Genomic DNA, 26,326 nt, shown 5'->3' on the forward strand with positions numbered 1-26,326 from the left:
ATCACAATGAAGACTAGATAGTGAGCATTTTAAGAGCCTCTACTTTGCCTGTGAAGGTTTTCATAACAAGCTTAAGTGCTCATCTTAAATGTCATGCACGAAGAGGATAGGGATAAGAAGGGAGAGTTGGGTTGGTTGGGGAGAGGAGTGTGAGGAAGACAGACCTTTAACAGAATCCTCCGTGCATCGAGAAAAACAGCCGAGAGCTCTATCAATGTGCAATGCTACTGCCGGGGCGCTGAATCATTTAGATGTTGTTTTTGTCTCATGTCAAACTCTGGGCTTACTCACTAGCGCTATCTCCAGGAGCGCCACTCTCTCTCACTGGAGCTGAACCACTGGGTGTTTGTGTATTCGTATGAGTGTCTTGCGTACGTGTGCATGTGTTTGGACAGGGAAAAGGTCAGGCGTGTGATCATTTTTATTAAACTGTCAAGCACAACATTACTTATCCTGCTCACGGTGATTATTTTATCTGGGGACCTCTGGACACTTATGACCATAGTTCTCCCATGCGAATTAAATGAGTGGGAACATTGTTATGGGTTATGTATCATCACTAATGTTTTCTCATCCCATGACAAACATGGGGGGGGGGGGGTGATGCCAGAGTGTATTCCTTTTGTCATTATGATGCACATTACCCTGACCTGAAGCTTTCACGTTTCTCTTCTTTTTTTTCAGACCTCTAGTATCTTCTGGCAGTTGGCCGCCATTTAGTGTATTCACATCACAGGAATCAGTAAATCTGAAAATGTTTTTTACTCCTTAAAATAACTAACAGAGTAGAGACAGGTCAAAGATGGGGTTCTACAATATAATATTATCCTTATGTAACAGCTTCCCTAGTAGTTCTCACGTGCTGTTGTTCTCACGTGCTGTCGTTCACGGCTTGCAGTGGAGTTTGGCAGTTTACTAGTGACAAATATTTTTGTATCGACAAAGGCCTACTTTAAGTGAAGGCCTGGCATGTAAATTGGTATTTAAAAAAAGACTTGACCTTTGATTGTGTTAGATTATGCACGCAGCTAACACCAGTAAAGTAACAGGTTAGCAACTAAACGATCGTACTTTCAATGCATTAGTGTTGTTTATATATTTTCCACTCTGTAATAATCTTGTCATTTTTGCTGTCAACAACCAAACACGACCATAAAATGACTACGGTCCCTGACCAAAGCGTCCTACTGATTACCTTTCCCATGATGCAATGCGAATCTGTCATGGCTGCTCACTGATGCTACCTGCAGCACATGGGCAGATATAAACAAATTATTACAATTGAAATATAAACGCGGTCATTATAACAGTAAAGATATAAATCGGAAATTCAGTTTTCTTCTCACTCTGGTCAAAAAGTGCAATAGACGTCATCAGAATAAACTTGCTTTTGACGTTTAAGATGGTGCGGGACGTAGAGATTCCCGTGCTCCGAGGTTTTCTGACAGCAAGCGAGGCAGCGGAATGGAAGCAGAATATTTTCAGCTCTGCAGGTGAGAACGGAATTCCGCAGTTATTGTTTTGATGTGTGTGTTATTCATGTATAGTATGTAATGACACGAACGTATTAGTGCTGTAATAAGAATAATTATATCAAATGTGCCCCATTTCAGCATCTTAACTTGTAAGTGAACATAGCTTCTGACCGGTTCTTAACCGGGCACCCGTCGCAAAGCTGATGTAAAGCCGGCGCGCTGAAGGAACGCTGACAATGGTTTTACGACCAATTTTGTGCTTCTGCATTACAATATTATTGGCTTATTATGCTGTCACTTGGCATTCTGTATGCCTTTATGTGCCAAGCAATCTGTCAACCATTAGCCCTTTAGCTTGCTAAGCTAGCTAGCTACATACAGTACCTATACAGCACGCGGAGTATCATCCTCGAGTAGGTTTCTTTGCAGCGTAGTTGTGTGGCAAAATCGATGTTAAGTTTTCACTGGATTGGAGTGGTAGAGTCTGAGTTGGTGGTCCCTGGCTCTTTGCTAAGAAGAAGAGTTAATACTCAGATACGACTCTTGGTCAAAGTAGCTTACACATGCCGTTAAGATATAAACTAAAACCAGCTGGACGTTCACAGGTGGTTGATGACATGATAAGACTGGATGCTTGACACTGTCACTTTGACATCTCCGCGCGCCCCGCATCTATCCCAATGTTGCCTGCAATTTTAGATATGCAATGATGTTACTTACGTAAGAGCTGGTACAACGATGTATTTCTTAATCATAATTATTCGTTACATACAAGTTTAAAATAAATGGGACAAGTTTTCACGATGAGCATAGTATCGCATTGTACAACAAAAAATTGTATGCGATTTACGCACATAGGAAGTCGTAGGAACCCGTTGTAGTCATTGACTTGTATGTGAAGTGACATTTGTCGCAGTCAAGACAATTCACCAGACACCCAAGGCGTAGATTTTGCTGGTTCAAGTGAAAAGTACAGTACTGAAGGACTGCACGTGTTGTGTATTCCTGTTTATTAAGATTAGACTGTTGTCTGCATTCTAAACTGTACAGATAAATATAATGCAGCTATATGACGGCGCAGGAATCCTTCCGCAGAAATTAGGTATCTCCCAGGACAGAAGCAGGGGGCTGTTCTTGACATTAGTTGAAGACAGTCTGTCTATTGTCTGCATAGATTGCCAGTTATTTCCATAAATAAGTTCCAAAAATATGAATAGCGAGTAAATGATCTGTGTGCTTGAGGCGGTTTGACAGTATCCTCTTATTGCACCCACTATACAGAATGTAATACTGTTAAACCTGCTTCTGTTATTTGGCACACAGCCAAATAATCCAATTTCAATTTGTTTGCATGGCCTTACATTAATTACTGCTAATTGCAAAGCTCTTTTGAATTACAGTTTAATTTAGGGGCATCCACTACCATGCTTTCCATAATTGCTGTTTTTCAACCAAGCTAAAGAGTAGCTGACATGTTATTAACAGGCTACCGCTACCCTCGACCTTAGGCTTTCATTTTCTCACTCATACTATCTCACTTTCTCACTCGTACTATCTCTCTCTCTCTCTCCCCCCCAGGGTTCTGTGCTATTACTGCCAGTGGGTTTCATTAGATGGGTACAGACCTACAGACAGTGTTGCGATAACTTATTAAAGCCCAGCAGCGCGGGGGGGGGGGGGGGGGGGGGGTCCATTCTAAGGTAGAATTATGGCACACTTTCATAATGCAAGTAGGCCACTAGTCTTGCATTCCATTCTAGGAAAGGGGAAAGGGCTGTTTGTTCATTTGGAGGCTGCTGCTTAACTAGAATGTATTTTGACTGTTGATGACTTTTATGATAAAAGACATTCAGTGAGGTCTTACGCAAATGTATTTTGAGTGTGTGTGTGTGTGTGGGGGGGGTGCTTGTCTTCAGAGGAAGCAGTGTTATTTTTGTCTCTGAACAGTCCTTGGAACTATCCTCAAACAGCCCCACTCTCTTGTCATCTAAACCCATAAGCTTCCTTTTTATATGTATTTTTGGAAGTGTGTTTGACAGTAAATGTGGTTACACTTGTACTTGCCTTCATTGGCTGAGACTGCTCCATAATATATTGCCACTCTTATCACACGCTACACCCCCCCCCCGTCCTTTCTCTTCCCGTTCTCTCTCCCTCGCCGTCTTCTGTCTCCCTCCCTCGCCCACACCAACGGAGCGCCATGCAATCAATGCTAATGAGTCCAGCCAGCCTCTGTGCTCAAATAAAGGGCTAATGAAAGCTGCTGAGAGACTGAGGCACAGCCTACCAGCACAATTACTCCATGGAAAAGATGTCTTGCTCAGCCTCATAGCGAGAGCCATTGACGATAAATCAGCATCTTTCCTCTACCATCCCTCAGTCGTCGTCGGCAACACGTGACCACGTGCCGCCTTCGAACGTCTACTGGGATTTGCTTAATGCACCCATTTTACTGCACAAGGATATCCAGTTTGATTGAAAATAGTGGAAGATGATGTGAAACGAGTGTGGGAGGGGTTCTGCAGAGCACCCCCAGAGGGAGGCTTCGCAAATAGTCATTTCACGTCGAGCAAAATACATAGATCTAATATACGGCGGTGGCGATAATCGGTATGCTGTTACTTTAGATGTCAAATGACTTGTGTGTGCGCTTCCACCAAGTTTAGGAAGGATAACGGTGCCGTCCAAAGTCGAAACCATTTGAGTCATTAGTCACGTCCTGTCTCCCGCTTCCTGTTTTCCAGAGGCGGGCTCTCTGCTCAAGTGCTTATTGGACGGGGACTACGAGGCGGTGCTGCTGAGTCCACAGGTGCTGGACCTCCTGGGTGGGGCCAGCGGGGAGGGCAAAGGCATCGAGGCCCACCTGGAGAAGCAGGTCCTGGCCTACCTGGCCGACCGCACGGAGGATGACAAGGCAGACAGGTGAGGAGAAGAATGGAGGAGGACGATCGGAAAGGAGAATCGAGTGATTAGAGTCTGGCATCCTGCTACGATGTGCAAAGTGTAATAATCGGTGGCTCACCGCCAGTTTTAGAGCTTTTCATCCACTATACAGCCTCTTTGATCAAAAATTCAGCGCAGGTAGGCAGGAGAATGACCAAGTGGTTCTCTGGCTAAACAGAGCCCATCTGTCGCCTCCCTCTTTCTTCTACCATGAATTATTAATTTTTAACAAGGACAGCTTGACATCTTCCTCCTGTCTCCTGTGGTAGGGGTTGGGTTATCATCTTTGGGAAAAATGTGAACGTTTTATTGTGTCTCCCTACTCATATCGCACCCCCTATCGCTTTGTTACTCACTGTCCCGTCCCCCCCTTCCCGGCCTTAGAGGGTGGCCGGAGGTCGTGTTGTGGTCTCAGACTGGGTGCGGGGGGGTTCGTAATTATCTCAAGAGCCGGGTCGCTCCTTTTTAAAGTCCTCACAACTCGTTCAGTAGGACACCTATGCTGTCTAGGAACAGACTCAGGGCTGAGAAAAGGGGAGTGTTTGCAAGGTGTGATGTTCCTACTGCCAAGCATCTCCTACTGTCTGTGTTTGCAGGGAGGCGGTTCTGCTGGCCCTGGCTGTCGCCTGTCTGCACCTGTTTGTCCAGAGCAACTGGACCGGACCCCCGGTCACCATCCATGTGGCTGACCTTCTGCACCCAGCCCTGCTCGATCAGTTCACCGAGGTACCGCTTCACCCCACAACTTTCGGGGTCATACCAATATCTGTTTTAACATGTTTGGGAGAATGGTCCAATCACCAACCATTTTTGAACGCTATTTGGGTTTTTCCATTGTCATTTTCCCTCTCTCTTGCTATTCTATGTATCTATTATGTGGGGACTCCTCGCTGACTTATAGCACAGCAGCTTTGAATACTTAATTTCCCTGCAGTGTCCGACCATCAGTGCTTTGAAGAGATGCTTTAGACTAGTTCATTTCTTCGAGTCTTCGGCCCTTAGGATGATGCAGCGGTGTGCACCTCAGGCGTGTGTGTGTGTCGGCGGGTTGCGAGGTATGATGAATGGCACAGACAAGTGACCGCCCCCCCACCCCCCCACCCCACACAGACACACACACACCCTCCTCCGCGCCCTTTGCTCTGGGTAATGAGGATGTATAGAGTCAGTGGAGGGAGCGAGGGATTTGGGGGGAGGAGCGATGGAGAAAGAAGACCCTCGTAATGAACCCCTCAGGGGTCCCAATTATGCAGAGAGAGAGGAGAGCACTTTGAACCGGCATCTGACGTAGAGCCCTGGTTGGTGGACGGAATCCCTCCATCACACCAGAGAAGAGGCTGACAATTTTCCACTGTGGTGATTTATCGGTCTTGCTCTGTAAAAGGACCCCCCTCTATAAACTCCTTTTTATATACTGGCTTTATGGGTGGCCCGAAATCCTGTGGTGAGTGATTCTGGATGAGGATGGCAGCCTTCCTAATGTTGCATTGACTGCATCTCTGATGACCAATTACTATTTTTTGTACCTAAAGTACTGTTGGTTGGAATTGATTTCAAAGTAGATGGGCCAGTATTGACTGGGTAATGTTGATTGGTTGTCATTGAGCCTTCCCCTCCATGCCAGTCTTAACGTTCCATGCCCCCTCCCTTGTGCCAGCCCCAGGCCCTGACAGACGCCCTCCTGGACAGCCTGCTTCTGGATGGGGAATCGGTCTACAGCCTGGTGGCCAACCCCTTCCTCCTGCTTCTGGTCAGAGTCCTACTGGTCAACTGCTCTTCTAAAATGGACAGCCTCCAGGTAAGCGCTTGTTAAATCTCTCCCTCCCTCACTCACACGCTCTTTCTTTCTTTGTCACACACACACACACGCATGTATTCCCATCCTGTCTCTCTCACGCTTCCGCTCTCTCGCTCGGTCTGATGGTCTCCATTCGTGAGCTAATACCGTGGCGGTTTAGTTCTGTGGAATACAAACAATTGAGATGTAGTGAATCATGGTTTCTGTAAATCCGTACGGGGCTCCTACTGTCCCACTGTCGGTGGAACCAGAATCCCCAGAGCATATTATGTCGGTTGGTTGGTCGGTTGGTTCGACTTGAATGGAAGTTCTTTCTTTGAGATCATTTCTTGTATGAGACACGCGCACTTTCATGTTCAGGGACTTCATCCCCCCCCCACCTTTTTAACACTCAGCCTTTAACATGCAAATGAGTTGAAGGGAATTAATTGCGTCCAGCAATTTCATTGAGCATCGGGGAGTTTGGCTGACTTAACTCAAGGGCACAGTGTCCGTTGCCACGCATCCACTTCCCCGACCCACCTCCCTCCATCCTTCCGCCTCTCTGTTCCTTCCCCTCCTCTACCCTTTTCTACCACTCCCCTGCTACCTCCTTGTTACCACCCGGCCCTTCTCTGTCCATCTTCATCCCATCTTCCTCAGATGAGACCGGGAGGTGTGCTCAGATGCACATGCTAGCTTGTTTGTATGTAGGCCGTGTGTGTGTGTGTGTGTGTGCGGGATGGTGTTCTGTGTGTGTGTGCGGGATGGTATTCTGTGTGTGTGCGCACAGCCGTGCCGGGATTATTGATTTGGCAAGAGAAAGACAATTAATGCGCCATAAGGCTCCACGGACCGGAGGCCCGAAGACTCGCGCGGGCAAACGAGACAGGACGGCGCCGCCGCCACTGACACACAAATGAGCTCTCTACACGGTTCACTGCTCCTCCTCGAAAGTGCGCCCACGAGAGAAGGGGGCAGAGGAGAGAAGCCCTTACATGGCTGAGGCGTGGGGGGGGGGGGGGGCTGCAAAGACGGAGTAGGCTATTTCTATAGCTGGGTCAGCACTTCACTATAACGCGGTGTAAAACGTGAATTTTGGGGTTTCTTCTGGTGGTTTCGTAGGTATGTGGTTGGTCCAGGTTGTCTGACATTTTTGTTGAGTACCTCACAATAGAAACTGTCATGTACTTTGTGTGAGCCTCTTTGTTGTGCATTGGGAAGAAGCACTCACCGGGATTTTTCCACTCCCAGCCTGTCCACTTACCTGCCCGCTCGCTCACTCTCTCATTCACTCCCTCCCTCACTCCCTCACACACACATTCTCATGAATGTATTCATTCATTGGCTCAAAACCACTCTTTTGTTCCTGTGCTTCATCTTTTGTATCATACTATACTGCTTTCCCATGTTCCTTCTGTGTGTGTGTGCGCGTGTGTGTGTGTGTGCGCGTAGCTGCTGCCGTGGTGGACCCTGCGCTATCTGAACGTCCACCAGCAAATCCTGGAGGAGCGCTCCCCTCAGCTCCTCAACCTGGCTCACGGCTGCTTGGAGAAAGGTCAGTGTGAGCACACGCTCTCTGTCTCTCTCACACACAAACACACGCACACAAGCACACGCACACAAACACACACACACAAGCACACGCACACACGAGCACACACACGCTCACACAATATCTGTCATACACACCCCGCTATAGACCACTACCAGGGAGAGCTGCAGAACATACATGATCAGAGGGCACACAATAATTCAGCTGTTGTCTGTTACCAGGCAGGGGTAGTCCCGCATCATCGAACTCGAACCTCTTCCGACTTTCCTTTTCGAAACTGACAGGTCTAAAGGGGTTGTCACTCCCCCTTCCCACACACACACACACACACACACGCACGCTCCTTGGCAGACCAGCGAGGTAGGCTGGCTGTGTCATTCTGTAAACAAAACGTGGGGAGAGTTTAGATTTGGAAAGATGCAGCCGTCTTCCCCAATGAGGCATGGCCCTTTTGACGGGCGGTGATGTCACGGCTGTGTTGTGGCAGGAGTCACCCCACTGTTGGCAGGCACCGCCATGACGCGCACGCCACCGCGACAGCTCTGTTGCTCCAGTGACGGCTCTCTCGCTCCACAGACCAGCAGTGTCAGCCGATTACACGGTGTGTGGGTGTTTATGTGGACAAAAGTGGTCTCAAACAGTCTGATTTGCAACTGTCCCTGTTTGTGCTGACCTGTGTACTTAAAGGGCCTTCTTTGTCACCTGCACAGACAAAGACGTACTGTACGTTGTCCAGGCTTTAAGATAAGCCACCGTCCCCGCCTCAGTGTCTCCCAAGGGGGCCCAACAGCGTCCGTGTTGCCGTGTCAGCACGGCAGAGCTTAAGTGGACATCGCTCCTGTAAATTGGAGTCTTCTGTCATTTGCTCGTGCCTTCAGAGTGAAGGGTGGGCGGAAGAAGGCGCTGAGCCGCAGTTGCCGGGTAATTTTCCCTGACAATGTCAGGACTCCAGAAGGGCCCTCTTAAGGAAAAGCTCACTCTAAGCCCCACTGTCCTCCCTGATATGATCTCTTGTGCGCCACTAAAGGTCCTGGTGAGGGCTGTGACTTCAATATGTTGTTTCAATGTTAACAGATGATGGATACAATACAAATCCATCCTTTTAGGTTTAGTTCCATTATGTTTTGCTCCCTCGTGAATTACCAATGAAAGTTTAGTACTTAAAAAACAAGCTTTTACAATTCCCCTGTATTCCTGCTGAAGTGAAAGACTTTGGAATTCGGTTGTTTCTGTTGTCTTGGTGCTGGCTGGCAAGTTAGCCCCATCTAAGCTAGACAGGTGTTCTCACCGTGACAACCCAGTTTTTCCCTGACTCGGCTGTTCAGTTTTTTTTCCTCAGCCATTAACATCCATGCTTCATTTGAGCCAGCCCGCCCCCCAACTGCCACCCCTCACCCGACACCCCAATAGCTGCCATTTATTATCATTTTTCTCTCTCTCGCTGTGCTATCTTTCCCTGTTCTTCGTCTGTTTAGGGAGATTTGGAGCATAGACCCCTAAAATAGACTAGCATGGCATTTCAGAACACTAGTGGGGGAACTCACATCGACCTCCTTTTGTAGTGTAACGTGATTATTTTTTACTAAGCAATTCGCCCTTTTTATTACGGCTACATAATTACCAAGGTGCATAAAAATCAACAATAGTGATTACACTGATTTGAAAGGTAGGAGATTCTTTTAGACGTTTGTGGAGACAGTATTTGACTGAATAACATTTTATGTTCATTAGCTAAAATAATTGAAAGAGAACCTGTATTAAACAAAAGACATGCGGATTAGAATAAGCAATGATCATTTATCTAATAGGAGAAGTAACCAGAGAGGGGAGCAAAACATCAGGCCAGGTGAAGCCAGGGGTCCATTGCACCTTGTGCGGCGTTGATGTCTTTGCTGCACAGTTGCTCCCCTGGATAGTGGAGACGATGGTGACTGGCCGTATGAAGGAAGAATCTCAGAGCAGCCGTCCGCAGCAGGAGGGGTGAGATGTCGCATATGGAGCCTGAATGTTGATCTGCCTAGTTTGGGGAGGCAGACTTCAGAGCTGGAGCTGGTGATCTGCTTCAACAGCAGGGCTACAGACGAGGGTCTCGAAGAAGCATTCCGAAGACGGAGATGGAAACTGAAGTGCGGAGCCTACAGGGTCTGAGACCAATACGAGGCCTGGTTCCTGAGAACAGAGTGCTTTTAAGACCAATCAGAGGCCTGGTTCCTGAGAACAGAGTGCTTTTAAGACCAATCAGAGGCCTGGTTCCTGAGAACAGAGTGCTTTGCAAACAACTGAGGAAGTTGAAGACTTGAAGAGCAGGTTCAGAGTTGATCGTGGGTTTTAATACCTGACTTCTCCTGTTAGGAAGTGACTGATACTGCCTTTGTTTGAAGAATGAGTCAGTACATTTGAAAGTCAAGATTTCGTTTAGAAAAGACCGCCTCAACTTGGAACAGAACAATATCCAACATGGCATTTACAAGTGAAGGCATGGTTCAATGATATTACAATAGCATTTTTTAGGTAAGCATTATAAACGAATGTATTCACATTATCGATATTATATTTATTGTTGATACATTCCCCACCCACTCTGCACCTTTCTGGTATTCAAACAATAAGATCAAAGACACCAGATCAAGTCCTGACCGATCGAACCTGTTTTCTGTGAAAGTGTGCAGTCTTGCAGGTCAATATGTGGGAGGAACAAATATCTACCAATAGATCCTGCCACTGGCCTTTTCTTCATTTAATCAAATTTCCAACCAAAATGTAGGATTTCTCATCTTGGACTTAATTGTACATGGTGTACTTTATAGATCTACCCAAGAATTCTGAGGGGGGAAAAAACTGTCACAGGGAGATATTGTAGGAGAGTCGTATAGCAGGCCTTTGAAGATGACATCCCTTTTCCCCAGCAGATTCCCTGTGCAGAGCCAACCTTTTGTTCTCCCCTCTATCGCAAATACGTTTATCTGAATGCAATCTTTAGAAAACGCAGCGTGCATTCACCAGTCGGGGCTGATGCAGAAATACTCACTGCTGTTTCCTCCTGTAAATAGTTGTTTACGGTGAGATGATGTCTTTGTCCCTGAACAGGGCTTGTCGTGTGCCTCTTTGTTTTCAAGCTGTTCGACAGGATGCAATAGCTCCTCTTTATTCCCGGGTACTAAATCTGGGTCTGGCACATTGTGCGGGGTACCGTACTTGCTTATAGAATTATTGTCTAGGAAAAATGTGGGGTTAGCAAAAAACACTTTAGAAATTCAGACTGAGAATTGGTTATGTGATGGATTTGGAGTAGAAATGAAAATCCATAGGGAAGGCCATTTTCTTGTAGTTTTGTCTTGAGAAAAGTTGCTTAAAATGGATGATTAATTATTCACCTATTGATTTATTGCTACCTTCCAAAAGGGCCCTTAAGGATGTGACTTCATATCATAGGCAAGTGTGGTATTGACATGTAGCATATTGATTACCTTCAGGAGTCCCTGAGGTATCATATTTAGTCAGGCCCAATCTAGAATACGCACATCAAATAATGATTACTTCTGGGAACAGACTATTTTATGTTTTAAGCTAGACGCAATTTAAGAATAAAGATCAAAATGTTCCTCGTTTATCTCAATTCCCTTACGATTAACTTGGTCTTGTCTTGATAATTTAGGTTTGAAAAACACTTGTGAAAAATATATCACTTCCAAGATGTGTTACTTCAGAACCATTGAATATTGATTTGTTCACTAATGAAACTGAAATGTAAAGACTTTAGTGAAGACATTGAAGAGGAAGAATAAAATAGATGGAAAAATACAAGAAATGGAGTAATGTGTCACCTCACAAGTTATATTGTATACAACCACAGATTGATTGCATATTCTTCTTATCAATCGGTTTCTATGTGGGCTGAAATTACGCTGCACCCGATAAAATATTATCACTTTCTCATTTCTACTATGATACAGCACTGAAGGCAGATTTATCATAATATAGTTACCCATGCAGTTGTTTTGGATTCAAGTGTTGTGGGCATTGCCTTAGCCTGTCTCTATCAGAGTTGAGTGTGTGTGTGTGTTTCTAGAATACGCACATCAAATAATGATTACTTCTGGGAACAGACTATTTTATGTTTTAAGCTAGACGCAATTTAAGAATAAAGATCAAAATGTTCCTCGTTTATCTCAATTCCCTTACGATTAACTTGGTCTTGTCTTGATAATTTAGGTTTGAAAAACACTTGTGAAAAATATATCACTTCCAAGATGTGTTACTTCAGAACCATTGAATATTGATTTGTTCACTAATGAAACTGAAATGTAAAGACTTTAGTGAAGACATTGAAGAGGAAGAATAAAATAGATGGAAAAATACAAGAAATGGAGTAATGTGTCACCTCACAAGTTATATTGTATACAACCACAGATTGATTGCATATTCTTCTTATCAATCGGTTTCTATGTGGGCTGAAATTACGCTGCACCCGATAAAATATTATCACTTTCTCATTTCTACTATGATACAGCACTGAAGGCAGATTTATCATAATATAGTTACCCATGCAGTTGTTTTGGATTCAAGTGTTGTGGGCATTGCCTTAGCCTGTCTCTATCAGAGTTGAGTGTGTGTGTGTGTTTTAGGAGGTGTGTAGTGTGTTCCCTTGTTTTGCCACCCCGTCTCTTGAGAGTATGTTTGGCTGTCTGGGTGTCACTTTCTACATAACAACCTGTATTTGCATGAGAACATGCAGGGCGCCCGCCTCAGTTGGTGCCTTGGCATTTCCCCCACTCCTGAGCACCCCCTCACCCCCGCCAGTGATTCATACTGAGGGGGTGCCTGGCAGGCTATAAGAAGGATACAGAGTAAAGGGGGGGGGGTAAGGGAGGGAGAAATGGAGGTAATTAGGATGGCGTTCTCTTGCTCTATCTCTTCCAACCCTCCTCTCCTTCATTCCTTCCTCCCTCTACGGACGCCCAGCTCCTGACTGCCAGTGGCATCGACTCTAGCCCACCTGTGTCAACCTGGTCTAATGACGCCAAAGGAGACCAGCAGTGGAATGTTCCAGAAATGTCTGGATACCCTGTCAAGTGTTGCTCCATGCCTGTCCCTGCCCAGTCGAGAGGCTATGTGTGGGCATAAACTGGCAGGAGGAGGGCTGTATCTAAGATTGGGCACTGCCTGGCACCTGTGCCAGTTTGATACACCTGCCTCGTAGGTCCAAAAAGGGAAACGAAGAGCTCCATTTACTGACAGAAGGGTAAGGTAGACAGGAACACGTAAGGACGGAGAGATTTCTTTTGGTGTGGGGGGGAGGGGGGGTAAAGGCAGGAGCTACAGTTTTATTGGAGAAAGTTGGTATTTTACTGTATAATGATGCTGCAGTGAACCCCTTTTAATTTATGAACCTCATGATGATCATCTGTGTACAGTGGACCTACGTGACAGCTGAGACAAATCAAGCCTAATTACGTCCTCGTTTACATTTATTTAGCTACTGGTTTTATCTTTGTAATATCTGGGGTTAAGCATGGATGTAAAATACAAAAAATACATTGTTCCAACAGAGAAGGTAGTGCATTAGGTAGTTACCTAAGGATTGGGATTTATGCATTTGGAATGGAGATTTTACAATCAGGACATGGGATTCAGGTCCACTGCACCTGGACTTTGAACCACATGAATCCATCCATTCAGCCTGCCTGTACCCCATAAAGCAGGACCAATTTTGGTCGGCTTTCCTCAATCCTTGTTCCGTTTAGTTTTTTAATTCCAATAGACTCCCCACTCTTACTGCTGGCTCCGTCCTTCACGCTCAAGTTCACTGCAGTAATGAGCAACAAACACCAGAGAAACACAAGCAAAACATTTGCCACCATATATATATATATATATATGGGTGAATAATTACCTTGATTAATTGGTTGAGCCAGTATATTGTTCTTCTGCACAATGGCTGGTTTTATCCCCCATAAACACACTCAAATCTCCCCAACATAGTGACACAGGGTCATTACTTGGTAGCTTAGTAACGAGCAGACAGTCGAAACATATTTAATTATTGTTGACCTTTGACTTTAATCATCAATTGCCCAATTTTTGCTTTTGTGTTGATGTGGGCTTGTGCATGCATTAAGTGTTAATGTAAATGTAAGTGTGTGTGTTGTAGTTAAGAGTGTGAAGAGTGAAAGGGCTCCATGGACCATGAACAAACACTGGGATCCATATTCTAGGGAGCAGCCAGAGAAACAGACCTTGCAGTCTTTTACCACTATGTAGGCATGGTACGTGCTGGTGTGGACGGCATGCAGATGGAAAAGGGAGATTTCTACCAATCCGTGTTTTCCCCTCTCCCTTGCCTACCCTCTAGTGTGAGAAGGAACTTGTTCTTTTAGTTGTGTTGTCCTACTCTTGTATGTGAACTGTAATATGAATACGTGTATTCATTCAACCTTGATGAGCCTTGATAATACATCTCAAAGAGGAACTACTCAACATGCACTCAGTTCCACTCGTTGTCTTTTTGCAGACGGACTAAGGACGTGTTGGTTTGAATATTGTACTGCATCACAAAGCCCTGGTTGGCCCTGTGACGATACGTGCCCACTCCGGATCCAAATAAGTCCTGGCGTTCCTGTAATGCAACAAGCCCCGGTAACGACACGCTCCCCGCGGCGCACTCCTGTTCTCTTTGTTTCCTCGGAGGTGACATTGGATAACGGCTCCTGCCCCCCCTCCTCTCCTCTCTCTCGCCCCCCCCCCCCTCTCTCCATCCGTTCCTGTGCATGTCATCCTCTTTTGCTTCTGTCAAGGGACCAAGCAGCAGCCTCGCAGCCAGGGCTCATCACTGAGTGTGTGTGTGTGTGTGTGTGTGTGTGTGTGTGTGGGGGGGAGGGGGGTGTCATATTTGTTAAACTACACACATGCATGAACAAGTACACAGGCACGTCACAACAGAACATGGTGTGAGAATCGCTGACTGGCGGTGAAGGTGACAGAGGCATTGGAGTAAATCTCATCCCTCGCACGGAGACCACCCACCCACCCGCCCCACCCCCTCTCCTCGGACAAGCGCCTCATAAATGTTGAACGCCTCCTCGTCATGAATTAAACACACGCTTTCTCATACACACCCCTTCACCCAGGATAATCTCTTACGGCGGCCTTCAACAGGACCAAACTGCTAATCAGATTGGACGAACGGAGGGGGAAGGACAAAGGCAGCATAGCACCTAGGCTCCTATCTCAACCTTCTCTTTGTCTTTTTAATGTGTCGCCTCAAGGTCTCGCTCGCTCGCACTGGTGATGCCCAGTGGACACTAAGAACGGCTTGAAATGGGACCTGAGATGGTGTTTAATCTCAGAGGACATTAGCAATCACAATGTTTGTGATAGGTGTGTGTATGTCCGTTTCGATGACGAAGTGGGGGATAATATATTAGTGGGTTATATTACTTGCCTGACCTTGTTGAAGCCTTTATCCCCAAAGAGATCCTCTCTGAGGGATTTCAATGTAACACTACCAACTAGGGGGGGGGGGGGGGGGACGACAACAATTTAACAGCCTCCGTTACGACATTGGTCATGGAACACATTTTCCTCTCTGCCACAGTGATGAAGTGCGAGTCTCTGTTTCTGGCCGGAGTCAACCGATGCCTGGCCATGCAGTTCCACCTGGAGCGTGGCTACACCAGCCTCACCTACTACGAGTACCAGCAGGCGAAGGAGAGCTTTCAGCGGGCCAAGGAACTCTCAGGCCTGGAAGTGAACATGACTGGTAAGAACTTGCCTCACTCCAGCTTTCCTGGCCCAGGAGAGAGCAGCCTTGGGGATGGGAGTGGAGCAGCTCGACGGGGCTAGGGAAGGGAAGGCAATGCGCTCTCAGGTGGTTTAGTGGGGAAAAAAACGCCTCTCTCCTCCCCTCAGGTGCCCTGGGCAAGAGGACCCGCTTCCAGGAGAGCTTCCTGGCCCAGCTCATCCTGGAGGTCAAGCGCAAGGACATCCAGGAGTCTGACCCTGACCGGACCCCCACCCCCACCCCACTGGCCAGCCTGCCAAAGGTAGGAACTTCTGCAAATATGACGCCTCATCACAATACCCACACCGAAGCAAAGGTGTGACATTCACACACAGCATGTCATTGTCATACGCACTCAAATGCTTGCAAACACACCTTTTCACAACCTTGAGGTAGAACAAAACATAACTGAAGTCCTTACCTTTGAATATCCACACTGATGTCAAACGTCAACTGTACCTGGCACCAGTCTAGAGGGAGCAAGCACCCTTGCTCACAAAGATTGGGGGCAAATACGGTACCTAGTGTCACCAGCAGAGGGGGCCTCTTCTCCACCCCGCCAGCCGTTAGTGTCGTGTCATTCTAAGATACTGGAGCTGGAGAGATGGTCCCAAGCTCTTCTCAACTCCCCAGTCACTTTTCACTCTTTAGCACTCTCTTTGTCACCCCTCAAACTCAGCCGGAAGAGGTTTTTATCGGGTGGGTTTTTCAACGGCTGGTAAGTCTTCTATTAGCCAGCTCAGGCGTGACCGATGGCCATGCCTCATTGCTTGAAGCCTCCGATGGAGTGGAGGTAAAAAGCAAGTCAGGGGAGTCAGGTGGCTGAGCGGTTAGGGAATCGGGCTAGTAATCTGAAGGTTGCCAGATCGATTCCCGGCCGTGCCAAATGACGTTGTGTCCTTGGGCAAGGCACTTCACCCTACTTGCCTCGGGGAGAATGTCCCTGTACTTACTGTAAGTCGCTCTGGATAAGAGCGACTGCTAAATGTAAATGTCAGTTGTGGAGTTTTTTTGCGAGGGATTTCTCAATCTAGTGAGGAGCTTTTGGTCTGACATTTGTGTCTGCGTGCTGTTCGAAGTAAGATCACGACTCTGCTTGACCTCTCTTTCTATCTCTGGTTGAGTCCTATTGGAAAATCCATTCCCCTAAGAGTAAGAGCTTAACTTGGCTAAGAGCCTCACTTGACTATGGCACATGGCATAGACAAACTACAATCTTGTGCAAATGCACATTGTGCGCAACCATACCTACCTCAGCCGTTACCAACTCATTCACCAAAGGAGGAGGAATATGCCGGAAACCGAAGCTTCTTAACTCTTCCACGATCAAAGTGGCAGTGCACTGTATTTGTGTTCATAGAAAGTGGGAGCATTGTGCCAGAGAAGGGAAATACTGCCAAGACCTTCCCTGTGCAGGTGCCTGGATGTGGCCGGCCAGCCATGATGTCACCGCGCCCTGGGTGCCGACAGGTCGCAAGGTGATTGGTCAGCCCCGTGGTGTAGCTTCTGTCAATGTGGAAAACAGGCGCCATGCCTAAAGGACCCCGAGAGAGAGGAAACGAGCTGCCCTGCACACTGCCTGTCGGTTGTGCCCGAGTCATACCACAGACTCTTCTCACACACAAACACACACACACAAACTCACACTTAATAGTCACATACTGTACTACACACACACACGCGCGAGCATTCGGTGACAGTCGTACCTGCTCCTCCGCATCACTGCAAGGCGCCTCAGACCTCCAGGCGTGTGATTTGAGGAGACTCCTCTCAGCCCAAATTTCCTCTCAGCCTTTTTGTTCCAAGTGAGCAGGAACGTGCAGCCTCACTGTTAAGCTTAGCCAGTTCCAGGATATGGGTTGGATTGCTACCATTTGAATAGAAGAATTACAACACTGAATGGAATCGGCTAACCGGGGATAGCATTCTTTCCCAAAGAGATTGGAGGGAATGGAATGCCGGAGAAAACGACTCCAGCATTCCATATCACGACACAAGCCCCATGTTTGTTCTTTACCGTCCCGGTCTACCAAGAAGAGCCGCCTGTCAAGGCTGGACCAGAGCCCGTAACATCGCACAACAGCCTTGAAACATCAAGAACCTTCCCCCCCCAGAGACACTTGTTAATCAGCTGTCGTCTGTCTATCCGTCCCGTCTGCTGAAGCGCTTAGCGGGCCGCCCGTCTGGTGCAGCAGGTAGAGCGTTGCCGAGGTGACGCAGACAGCTCCCAGCTGCTTAGGCCCTCACCTCGCTGCCCAGACCGTGTCACTCCTCCAATGATGAGGTGCCTATTAGAGGCCCCACTGCACTGCGGGCTCGCACACACTCACACACACTCTCGGAGGTATACGCGAGTCAAAGCGGCAAACACACACACACACACACACACACTCCAAAGCGCATGCCTGTGGAAAGGGTCTGGCTCTTGACAAGAGCCAAGGGCCCTGTGGCGGTGTTTGGGGTTCTCTCGGTTTGAGAGATGTAAAAGTCGGGAGTGTCGGTGGAGTGTTTTACACTCACAGACACACCATCGCACACAAACATCCTTTCCAGATGTGTCTGAAGGGGGGGGAAGTGAAGTGCAGAAGTCTAGTTTCTCGTTATTTTATTTGGTTTAGCCCGCCAGTCCTCCGTCCAGTCCTGTTTTCTGTACCGTGGTCCGTCTTGTTTTCCTTCCTCGTAAGTCATCTCTTTTTTTTTGTTCCATCCCTTCATCATCCCTTCTGCATATCTCTATCCTACCGAGATCCCCTTTTGGACGTCTTCACACTAAATCACACCCTCCCGACCCGAGTGTAGCGCACTGTTTGTGCGGACATTTGAGTGTGTGTGCGTCAAGAGGATTGACTCCAACTCCCAGGATGCATTACTCAGCATCCCCTCTGTCGGATCCATCTACGTTGGCCCAAAGCCACGCTTGTCAAAAGGACCAAATTGATTCATCAGGGCATGATTCCATCCCGACAGCGGGAGATTTATCGGCAAGATGCACGCTAGTAATTCCTATGGCACACTTGCAGCATAACCGCGTGTAGCGTGTTAGCCATCGAGATGGCACACTTGCAGCATAGCCGCGTGTTAGCCATCGAGATGGCTCCGTGATTTGGGCCCGGCTTTGACCTGAGCCACCAGTGGGTTATGTAAAACGACCATGAGATTAAGACGTCGCACAGCAAGACAGAACTGCGGGAAGCCCCGGAACGGCTTTATTCGGTTCTCACAGCACAAGTAATCTGTAGGTTTTGGCTTAATCATGCTGAGAGCCTTCCACTTTGCATGTCTCCGATGCGGAAGAGGGAACTCTTGACAGAGGAGGGGGGGGGGGGGGTGCAATGGATGGAGAAGGAAGAGATTTGTGTATGTGCTTACAGTATATTGGTTCTGGTTGCAGGTCTGGGGGGGGGGGGGGGATTGGATAGGGTTAAAAGAGTGGTAAAGCAGATTTCACTGTCAGTGAGCCAGGTTGAGCAATCATCATGACTTCAGTGTAGCGGCATGAGATCTACCCACAGGGAATGCAGATAGGGTGCTGATCTGGACCCTAGGGCTATACCCAAAGGAAAGGTTTAGCAGCGGTAGTTGTCTTGGCGTCCCGGGGTAGCGTGTAGAGGTTGATTTGCATTGTGTTGCCTTTGAATACTTTGATGATATCAAATGATATATCAAAACAATGCTAAAATGAGTCAACAAAGCATGCAAAAATGGGACCTTTTTTTATTTTGAATGTGCGGTGTAAATATGGTCAGTGGCTCTGTTGCTCTCTCCCGTTTTGTCCTCACTCTTTTGTCCAGGCTCGCTCGCTCCCTCTCTCTCTTACCCACCCACTCTCACTCCTTCCCTCTCTCTCCCACTCCCTCCCACTCCTCCCGCTCTCTCGTATTCACTCACTCTCCTACTCCTTTCCACTCTCTCACTGACACTGTCTCACTCTTTCACTCAACCCTTCCCTCTCTCACTGTCCCCCTCCCTCCTCCTGTCTCTCCCTCCCTCCTCCTGTCTCTCCTTCCCTCCTCCTGTCTCTCCCTCCCTCCTCCTGTCTCTCCCTCCCCCGTCCTGTCTCTCCCTCCCTCCTCCTGTCTCTCCCTCCCCCGTCCTGTCTCTCTCTCTCTCTCCCTGCTGGTCATGGCTGGGCTCCAGCGAGTACCTCAGGCTCTGCTCACACCACTAATGCCTTCATTATTGGCAGAAGGGGAGCAAATGGGCTCAATCAAGGCCGTCATTAGCCAGAGCTGACTGGCTGGCTAGAATGGAGAGGGAGGGAGAGCATCTGTATATTTCCTGTCTTGAGTTTGTTACTGAGAATTTCAGCCCGCGGTCAGAGTCGATCTGTGTTCTGTTTCATTGGCAGATCAAGCTGTGGGTGCAGGTCACATGGAGCACTGCTTGTGCATGTGCACAGTCTAGCTGTAGCGGTATCTTTTTGGTGCAAGGGCTTATAATTAGATCGACCAGGCGTAGATCACACCAGGGTCTCTCGCACACTATTCCACATCTTAAATAATTCACACGTGTGCATGAAATGACCTGCTTAGCCGGCTTGCTGTCCTCCCGCTTGGCAGTAGTCACACTGCCACTCCTGTCGGCTTTGATCAATAGCCACGTCTGCGTCTTGAGCTGCAAAGTGATGTGTCAGTCAAACCCGGCGCCCAAATGGTCCGTTTTCTTCCTGCTCTGTGGAGCGTGCTGCCTGTTCGGCATCGTAGAGGCTGCGTGTACAACGCACGAGGAAATGACAAGAGGGGGATTGCCGTGCCAATGGAATGTAGATGAACTATAGAAGCGCCTTGACGTCAAAGAAAACGACACCATATAAGACTAAGGGTCCAGATTGCTGGTTTCTCAGACGGCTTCGAAAACGCAGACCGGGTTCAAAACTATTTGGTCAAGAACACTGCGGCGAACAGAGACCAGGGGAAGGGCGATACGGGGAGGGGTTCCAGGGCCATGTTGGCTGCTCTTACCGTGGCCGTATCGATAGCTGAATGGGCCTCCTGGAGACCTCCTGGACCTCTCCCTGGACCACTCCTGGACCTCTCCCTGGACCACCTGGAGACCTATTGGACCACCTGGAGACCTATTGGACCACCTGGAGACCTGTTGGACCACCTGGAGACCTCCTGGAGACGTCCTGGACCCCCTGGAGACCTCCCTGGACCACCTGGAGACCTCCTGGACCACCTAAAGACCTCCTGGACCACCTAGAGACCTCCCTGGACCACCTGGAGACCTCCCTGGACCACCTGGAGACCTCCTGGACCACCTAGAGACCTCCCTGGACCACCTGGAGACCTCCTGGACCACCTAAAGACCTCCTGGACCACCTAGAGACCTCCCTGGACCACCTGGAGACCTCCCTGGACCACCTGGAGACCTCCTGGACCTCCTGGAGACCCCCTGGACCTCCTGGAGACCTATTGGACCACCTGGAGACCTGTTGGACCACCTGGAGATCCCCTGGAGACCTCCTGGAGACCTCCTGGAGACGTCCTGGAGACGTCCTGGACCCCCTGGAGACCTCCTGTACCTCCTGGAGACCTCCTGGACCACCTGGAGACGTCCTGGACCTCCTGGAGACCTCCCTGAACACCACCTGGAGACCTCCTGGACCTCCTAGAGACCTCTCTGGACTCCACTCGGAGACGTCCTGGACCACCTGGAGACCTCCTGTACCACCTGTAGACGTCCTGGACCTCCTGGAGACCAATTGGAGACCTCCTGGACCACCTGGAGACCTCCTCATGGAGAGGCGGATCTTCTGCCGTGTGTCGGCTCTGTTCATGAGAGCACACTGGCCTACCTCTGCTCCTATGTTGGTATACTGCATGTATGTGCACCTCTCCAACTGATGTATTTGACACATTAACCAGAAACGGGCCATGTCACTTGGCGTTTCAACCATGAACTACAAAAAAGTATGTGACAAACAAGTGCACATCAGCTCCTCTTGCAAGACACAGAAAAAGGAAGGCGCTCATTTTCCATTCTTTCAATCCACTTAAAAATTCCATCAATTTATAGTCCGGGACTTCCTGGCAGACCACCCTGCATGTTTACTTCATCCGAGGTTTGGAAAGCAAGCCTGTTTAGAAATGTTCTGCTTGTTTACAAAGGAAATGCTGAAGCCGAGGATACCTTTATAACCCTGTTGTACTCAATATAGAGGGCACTAAAAGGAATATAATTTTTTGCAACAGTGTGTTTGGACGTGGTTGTTTTTGACGGCCAATATAAAGAAGTATCGTTTTCCCCTGTGAAAATGTTTCTTTTGAAACCAACTCCTAGGGGCTCAGGTATATTTCAGTTGCATAAAGAGGCGAGTGGGAGAGGAAGAGCGAGGGGTGGCAAAGGAGGAGGAGCGGGGGAGACCATGCTAGACCATCAACGATTTTTGGGGGGGCCCTTGGAAGGGGAGACGCCTTTGAGTGACTCACGGAAAAGGTCCGCCAAAAAATATCTCTGGTTGAACTCTTAACTCCAGTTCCCTCATCAAATTTCGGTCACTGAAGGTGGATATCCACTTAGGAGAGAGAGGGGAGGCTGTCACCTGTCGGAGGCTGTCTACGTTTATGGGGCATGATTTAGGGCTGGGGGCTTCAACCCCTGCTGTTGAGCTAATGTGTGTGTGTGTCTCTCTCTTTCTTGTTTTCTCTCTCTCTACAGGACCATGACCTGGGCGATGACACAGTGCTGAACCAAATCAACCTGGCAGAGCCGGGTCAGCACCAGCTGCCTGACCTGAGTGCTGAGGAGCAGGCTGTCATTCTGGGCATCTGGTAAGGCCTTCCACCTGCACACCCCTGCACACTCTCACTGGAGACCCTGTTACTCCATACACCTTTTCAATTGGCCAACGTGTCATGTCTTTCAAATATAGTGGTTGTTACTGAATACCGAGGTACTTCTTTGTCATTTTGACATGTTAAGATGGGGGCCCATCCTGCTGATTGTACACATTTTTGGGTGAAGTGTGTATACACAAAGATGTCTTTAAAATCACTCTCAATCAGACAAGATGTTTTAGGGCCAATCCCAATACTCCCCCTTAGCCCTTAGTTTACCCCTTGCCCTTGGCCCTCGAAACTGAGGGGTAAGGGCTACGTATCCCTAAGAAATGGGACGCCACTTGGTTACGGGTACGTCATCTAGCACGTATCGATATCTCCAAAGCAAGTAGTGTTATGCACTGATATCAAACGAAATTCGCTGCTAATGGAGTTTACTTAAAATTGTAGATATGCTAGTCAGAGAAATACGGGACTGTTGTGCAAATCAGCACTGTAAAGCGTACCAAACTAGCGATTTTTAGAAATGTTTCACTAGGAAAATAGTTGCAAATATGTACAGGACTGTGTATACCACAAAACAAGACTGTCTTAATTTTTTTAATCAATGAATTAAGCCCAAAATATTACATTTATCGGACTCTCTGGATGATCTGGCCCCCATTGTTGTCAGCGGCGCAGTATTCACATAGCCCTAGGTTTCAAGTAAGCTCCCGATCTTACTTGGTTTTAAGGGGTGTATACTACTTCGTCTTAGCCCTACCCCTAGCTCAAGAAGAGTATCGGGACACCACTAGCTCTCATAGGAATGCGCAAAACTAAGGGTAAGGGTTAAGGGTAAGGGGGAGTATTGGGATTTGGCCTCATTGACAGTCACATTGAGTCTTTATTAGAATTCCATTGCAAGTAATAAGAAATAATAATTTCTAATTTTGCGCATTTAAGCAGTCACTAAATCCATTTACCAAACATGCATTTTAAAATGGTATTTTCTTCATCATCAGTAGAGAAGGGAGGGGTTCACCCCCCCCCCCCCCCCCCCTCCCCCCCCCCCCCCCCCTCCCCCCCCCCCCCCCCCCCCCCCCCGAGAGGTGAGAAACTGTAAGGTCAGCTGAAGGTCAACTGAGGAGCCACCTTAGGTCCCCCAAAGAGAATTCTGGGAAGGCTCTCTGTGAGATTGACGAGCGCTAGGTCGAACCGTCCGTCCCCCTTTCAGCTCCTGTCTGCCTGCCCGCCTGGAAAGATGGTGTGTGTGCGTGTCTGCTCTGTCTGGCTCGCTACAGCCTTCTTATAAACTGTTTTTAGAGTCTGCCGCTTTTTTGCGCATGTTACAGATTCATTTTTTAAAAGTCTGCTTGTCAGAGTCCCAGGCCAGAGGCCCTTTTTACGGCAATGGTTTTCGCAGCACTTTTGGAATAGGCCTCCTTTTGGAGCGAAGAGAGAGAAAAAAATGGAGAAATAAATTAAAACGTTTACCAGCGAAACCGTTTTCTTTACCTTCCGTCAGCTAAAGCCATTTCCCAAAATATTGTCAAATGTTTTATTGTTAAACCGCTTTATTATTACAAGTCTTAACAGTACATCACTGTTATTATAGGCTTTTTCATTGGGACTTTTTTATTGTTTTCGTGCTTTGTAGGTCGTCGTTTTTTTGTTCCATTCAGTGTCTGTTTTCCGAAGATTCCATCTGATACGGCCTCTGCGGAGTGATGTGTTTGCTCCGTGCTCTGGCGTTTTCTCTCTTCTATCTCTCCTGAGAGGTGCCATAACACGAGGTGTTGGCGAGGCCAATGTCTGTCTGTCTCTGTCTGTCTCTCTGTCTGTCTGTCTCTCTGTCTGTCTCTCTGTCTATCTCTGTGTCTGTCTCTGTGTCTGTCTGTCTCTGTGTCTGTCTCTGTGTCTGTCTGTCTGTTTGTCTGGCTCATTGTTTTCTTGGCTGGGTTTGGGGGGGGGGGTTAGAAGATGCAGAAAGTTGGGGGGGTGGATAAAAGGAATGGAAAAAGGACTATGCACCAGAGTGGAGCAGAGGAAGGTGAAGCTAAACAAGACTGCGGGTAAGAGGAGGAGGAGGGGAACAGAGTTGAGGGTGGTCTGGTGGGGTGGAGAGGGGCCTGGCGAAGGGAAGGTAATTTACGGAGGGAGAGAGGGGGGGAGAGGAGAGATAAAGGAGGGGGTTTCTGAAAGGTAGCACTGAGGGTTCAGCCAGTTGACCGGCCTCATTAGCTTTCATCGTGCACTGTGCTGAATGATAAGGGTGGGCCCCTCTGCTTTGAACCTGATTGGTGGTCTGCCCACGTGTCGTCCTCCTCTCACACACCTGGCCTCCCGCCCCTTATAGTCAGCCTCCTCTGTGCTGAGCTTCTATTCTTTCCTACCGAAGGGCCCCTCTGCCTCCTGTTTCCCTCTCTCCCCCTCCACCCCCCCCCCCCCCCCCCCCCTCCCCCAACTTCTCCCTGGTGACAGTAGCTTCAAAGAAAAGTTCCCGACTTAATTCCCAAAGGGAATATACTTAGAGAAGACTACTGTGTGAGCCAGCCCCACTGGTTTGGTGTTTCTCCTTGTGGCTAGATGGACACACATCCTGCCTGTTGTTGTCCTGGTCAGCGAACGCCCCTCCAACGTGACTCCTTAATTGGGCATGTTGGGAGCACACAGAGAGGGCTTGTCGTTTTAAAAGGTCGGCGTCCTCTTGCCTCGCTGCAGCCGAACGAGCGAATCGTGGGCGTGGAATAATTAGCAAACAGAATTAAGCCTGCGCCGGGATATAATTGGATTGACTGAACCTTCGAGATGGATTAAGAGTGGGTCTCGGAGTAGGGGGGGGGGGGGTTGCGGCCTTGGTCTGTGTAGTGTATGGGTGTGTGTGGTGTGTGTCTGGGTGTGTATAGTGTGTGGGTGTGTAGCGGTACGAGTGGCCCTCTTCACTTCCGTCCGCTTATCTTGCAAGTGAACTGTACACACATGAACCCCACCCACCCCGGCCGTCGTGGTAAGTAATGACTGCTTCAACTCTGAAACTGCATTGATGCACAATTCATCTCAATGTCGACCCAAAAGAAATCTCTGATGAAAAACGGCCATGTAATTTTTCTCAGCATTTTCCCCCTAGTCTGCCAAATGTCCGAGGACGTTACACGTATAGCCCCCCGTCCGTCTCCCTTCCCCCTCTCTGGTCCGGTGATCAAGCAGAACTTGCTGAGCCCAGAGCTTTTTAACAGCCCTTTTTCTTGTAGCTTCACCTGCATTACCTGAGTAACAGACATGGATTTAGCCCGAAGCCCACATCCAATCCTCTCTCATGCACTTTTCTGACTGGCCCCTAATCAAATAACTTGTTGTCAGAGAGGATTTATGTACATGTTTAGGTTTAGACCTTGACAAGGAGAAGGGAGTTAAACATCCCTAGCTCAAGGAGTGCTGCAGGGTTGGTAACAAATGAGTAGGAATTGCAGCCCGACAAAGCGTTCTCTCCTTCGCTCTGAAGTTGTGTGGATTTGATTAGTCTGGTCTAGAGCAGGCTGTAAGGTGGAGGTCAAAGTCAAGTGAATTGTGCACGGTAGCGCCTGTGGCCCCCGTTTTGCAGCTGGACTCCTTTATACGCGCGTGCACACACACACACTCTTTTTAACAGGAGCATCTGGTCTGCCATCCCTGCGGGGAAATGAGTGGAGTGTAAAGGTGATAGTCTTGGCTGAGCAGACGTTCTAGCCAGATTGAACGTCTTTGAGTTGTTCTCCTCGACTGACTTGACTAGGGACATCATGGTTTCGTCGAGACAGTCGTGCTTGACATGAGAAGCAGCATGGCAGGAGGCTGGTACTAATCCCCGAATCATAATGACCTCATTATTTTAATTTCCTGTTTTCGTGTGTTCTGACAGCCTTAATGCGCAGGCGTTTCCACAAACACAGTGTCTTCAAACCTCCAGCGTTTTGGATGTCCTCTTTTCCAGCCCTCCTCTTCCTCAGATCCTGGCCTAGTATCGGTGACACCTCCCTAAACCATTGCATTCTG

The 26,326-nt window shown here is 48.2% G+C and overlaps 1 protein-coding gene across 1 annotated transcript in view; it reads left to right on the forward strand.

The window, feature by feature from the left end:
- The first annotated feature begins 1,212 nt into the window (after positions 1-1,212).
- The window catches only part of ttc27 (tetratricopeptide repeat domain 27), a 64,681-nt gene continuing 39,567 nt past the window's right edge, over positions 1,213-26,326 (forward strand). Inside the window, exons 1-8 of the mRNA XM_047029534.1 lie at positions 1,213-1,493; positions 4,220-4,397; positions 5,015-5,144; positions 6,076-6,216; positions 7,651-7,753; positions 15,345-15,509; positions 15,659-15,792; positions 22,191-22,303. Coding sequence (XP_046885490.1) covers positions 1,403-1,493; positions 4,220-4,397; positions 5,015-5,144; positions 6,076-6,216; positions 7,651-7,753; positions 15,345-15,509; positions 15,659-15,792; positions 22,191-22,303 — 1,055 coding nt within the window. The 5' untranslated portion in view covers positions 1,213-1,402. The remainder of the gene's footprint in view (positions 1,494-4,219; positions 4,398-5,014; positions 5,145-6,075; positions 6,217-7,650; positions 7,754-15,344; positions 15,510-15,658; positions 15,793-22,190; positions 22,304-26,326) is intronic.

This window comes from Hypomesus transpacificus, chromosome 11, assembly GCF_021917145.1.
Source record: "Hypomesus transpacificus isolate Combined female chromosome 11, fHypTra1, whole genome shotgun sequence".
Lineage (NCBI taxonomy): Eukaryota > Metazoa > Chordata > Actinopteri > Osmeriformes > Osmeridae > Hypomesus > Hypomesus transpacificus.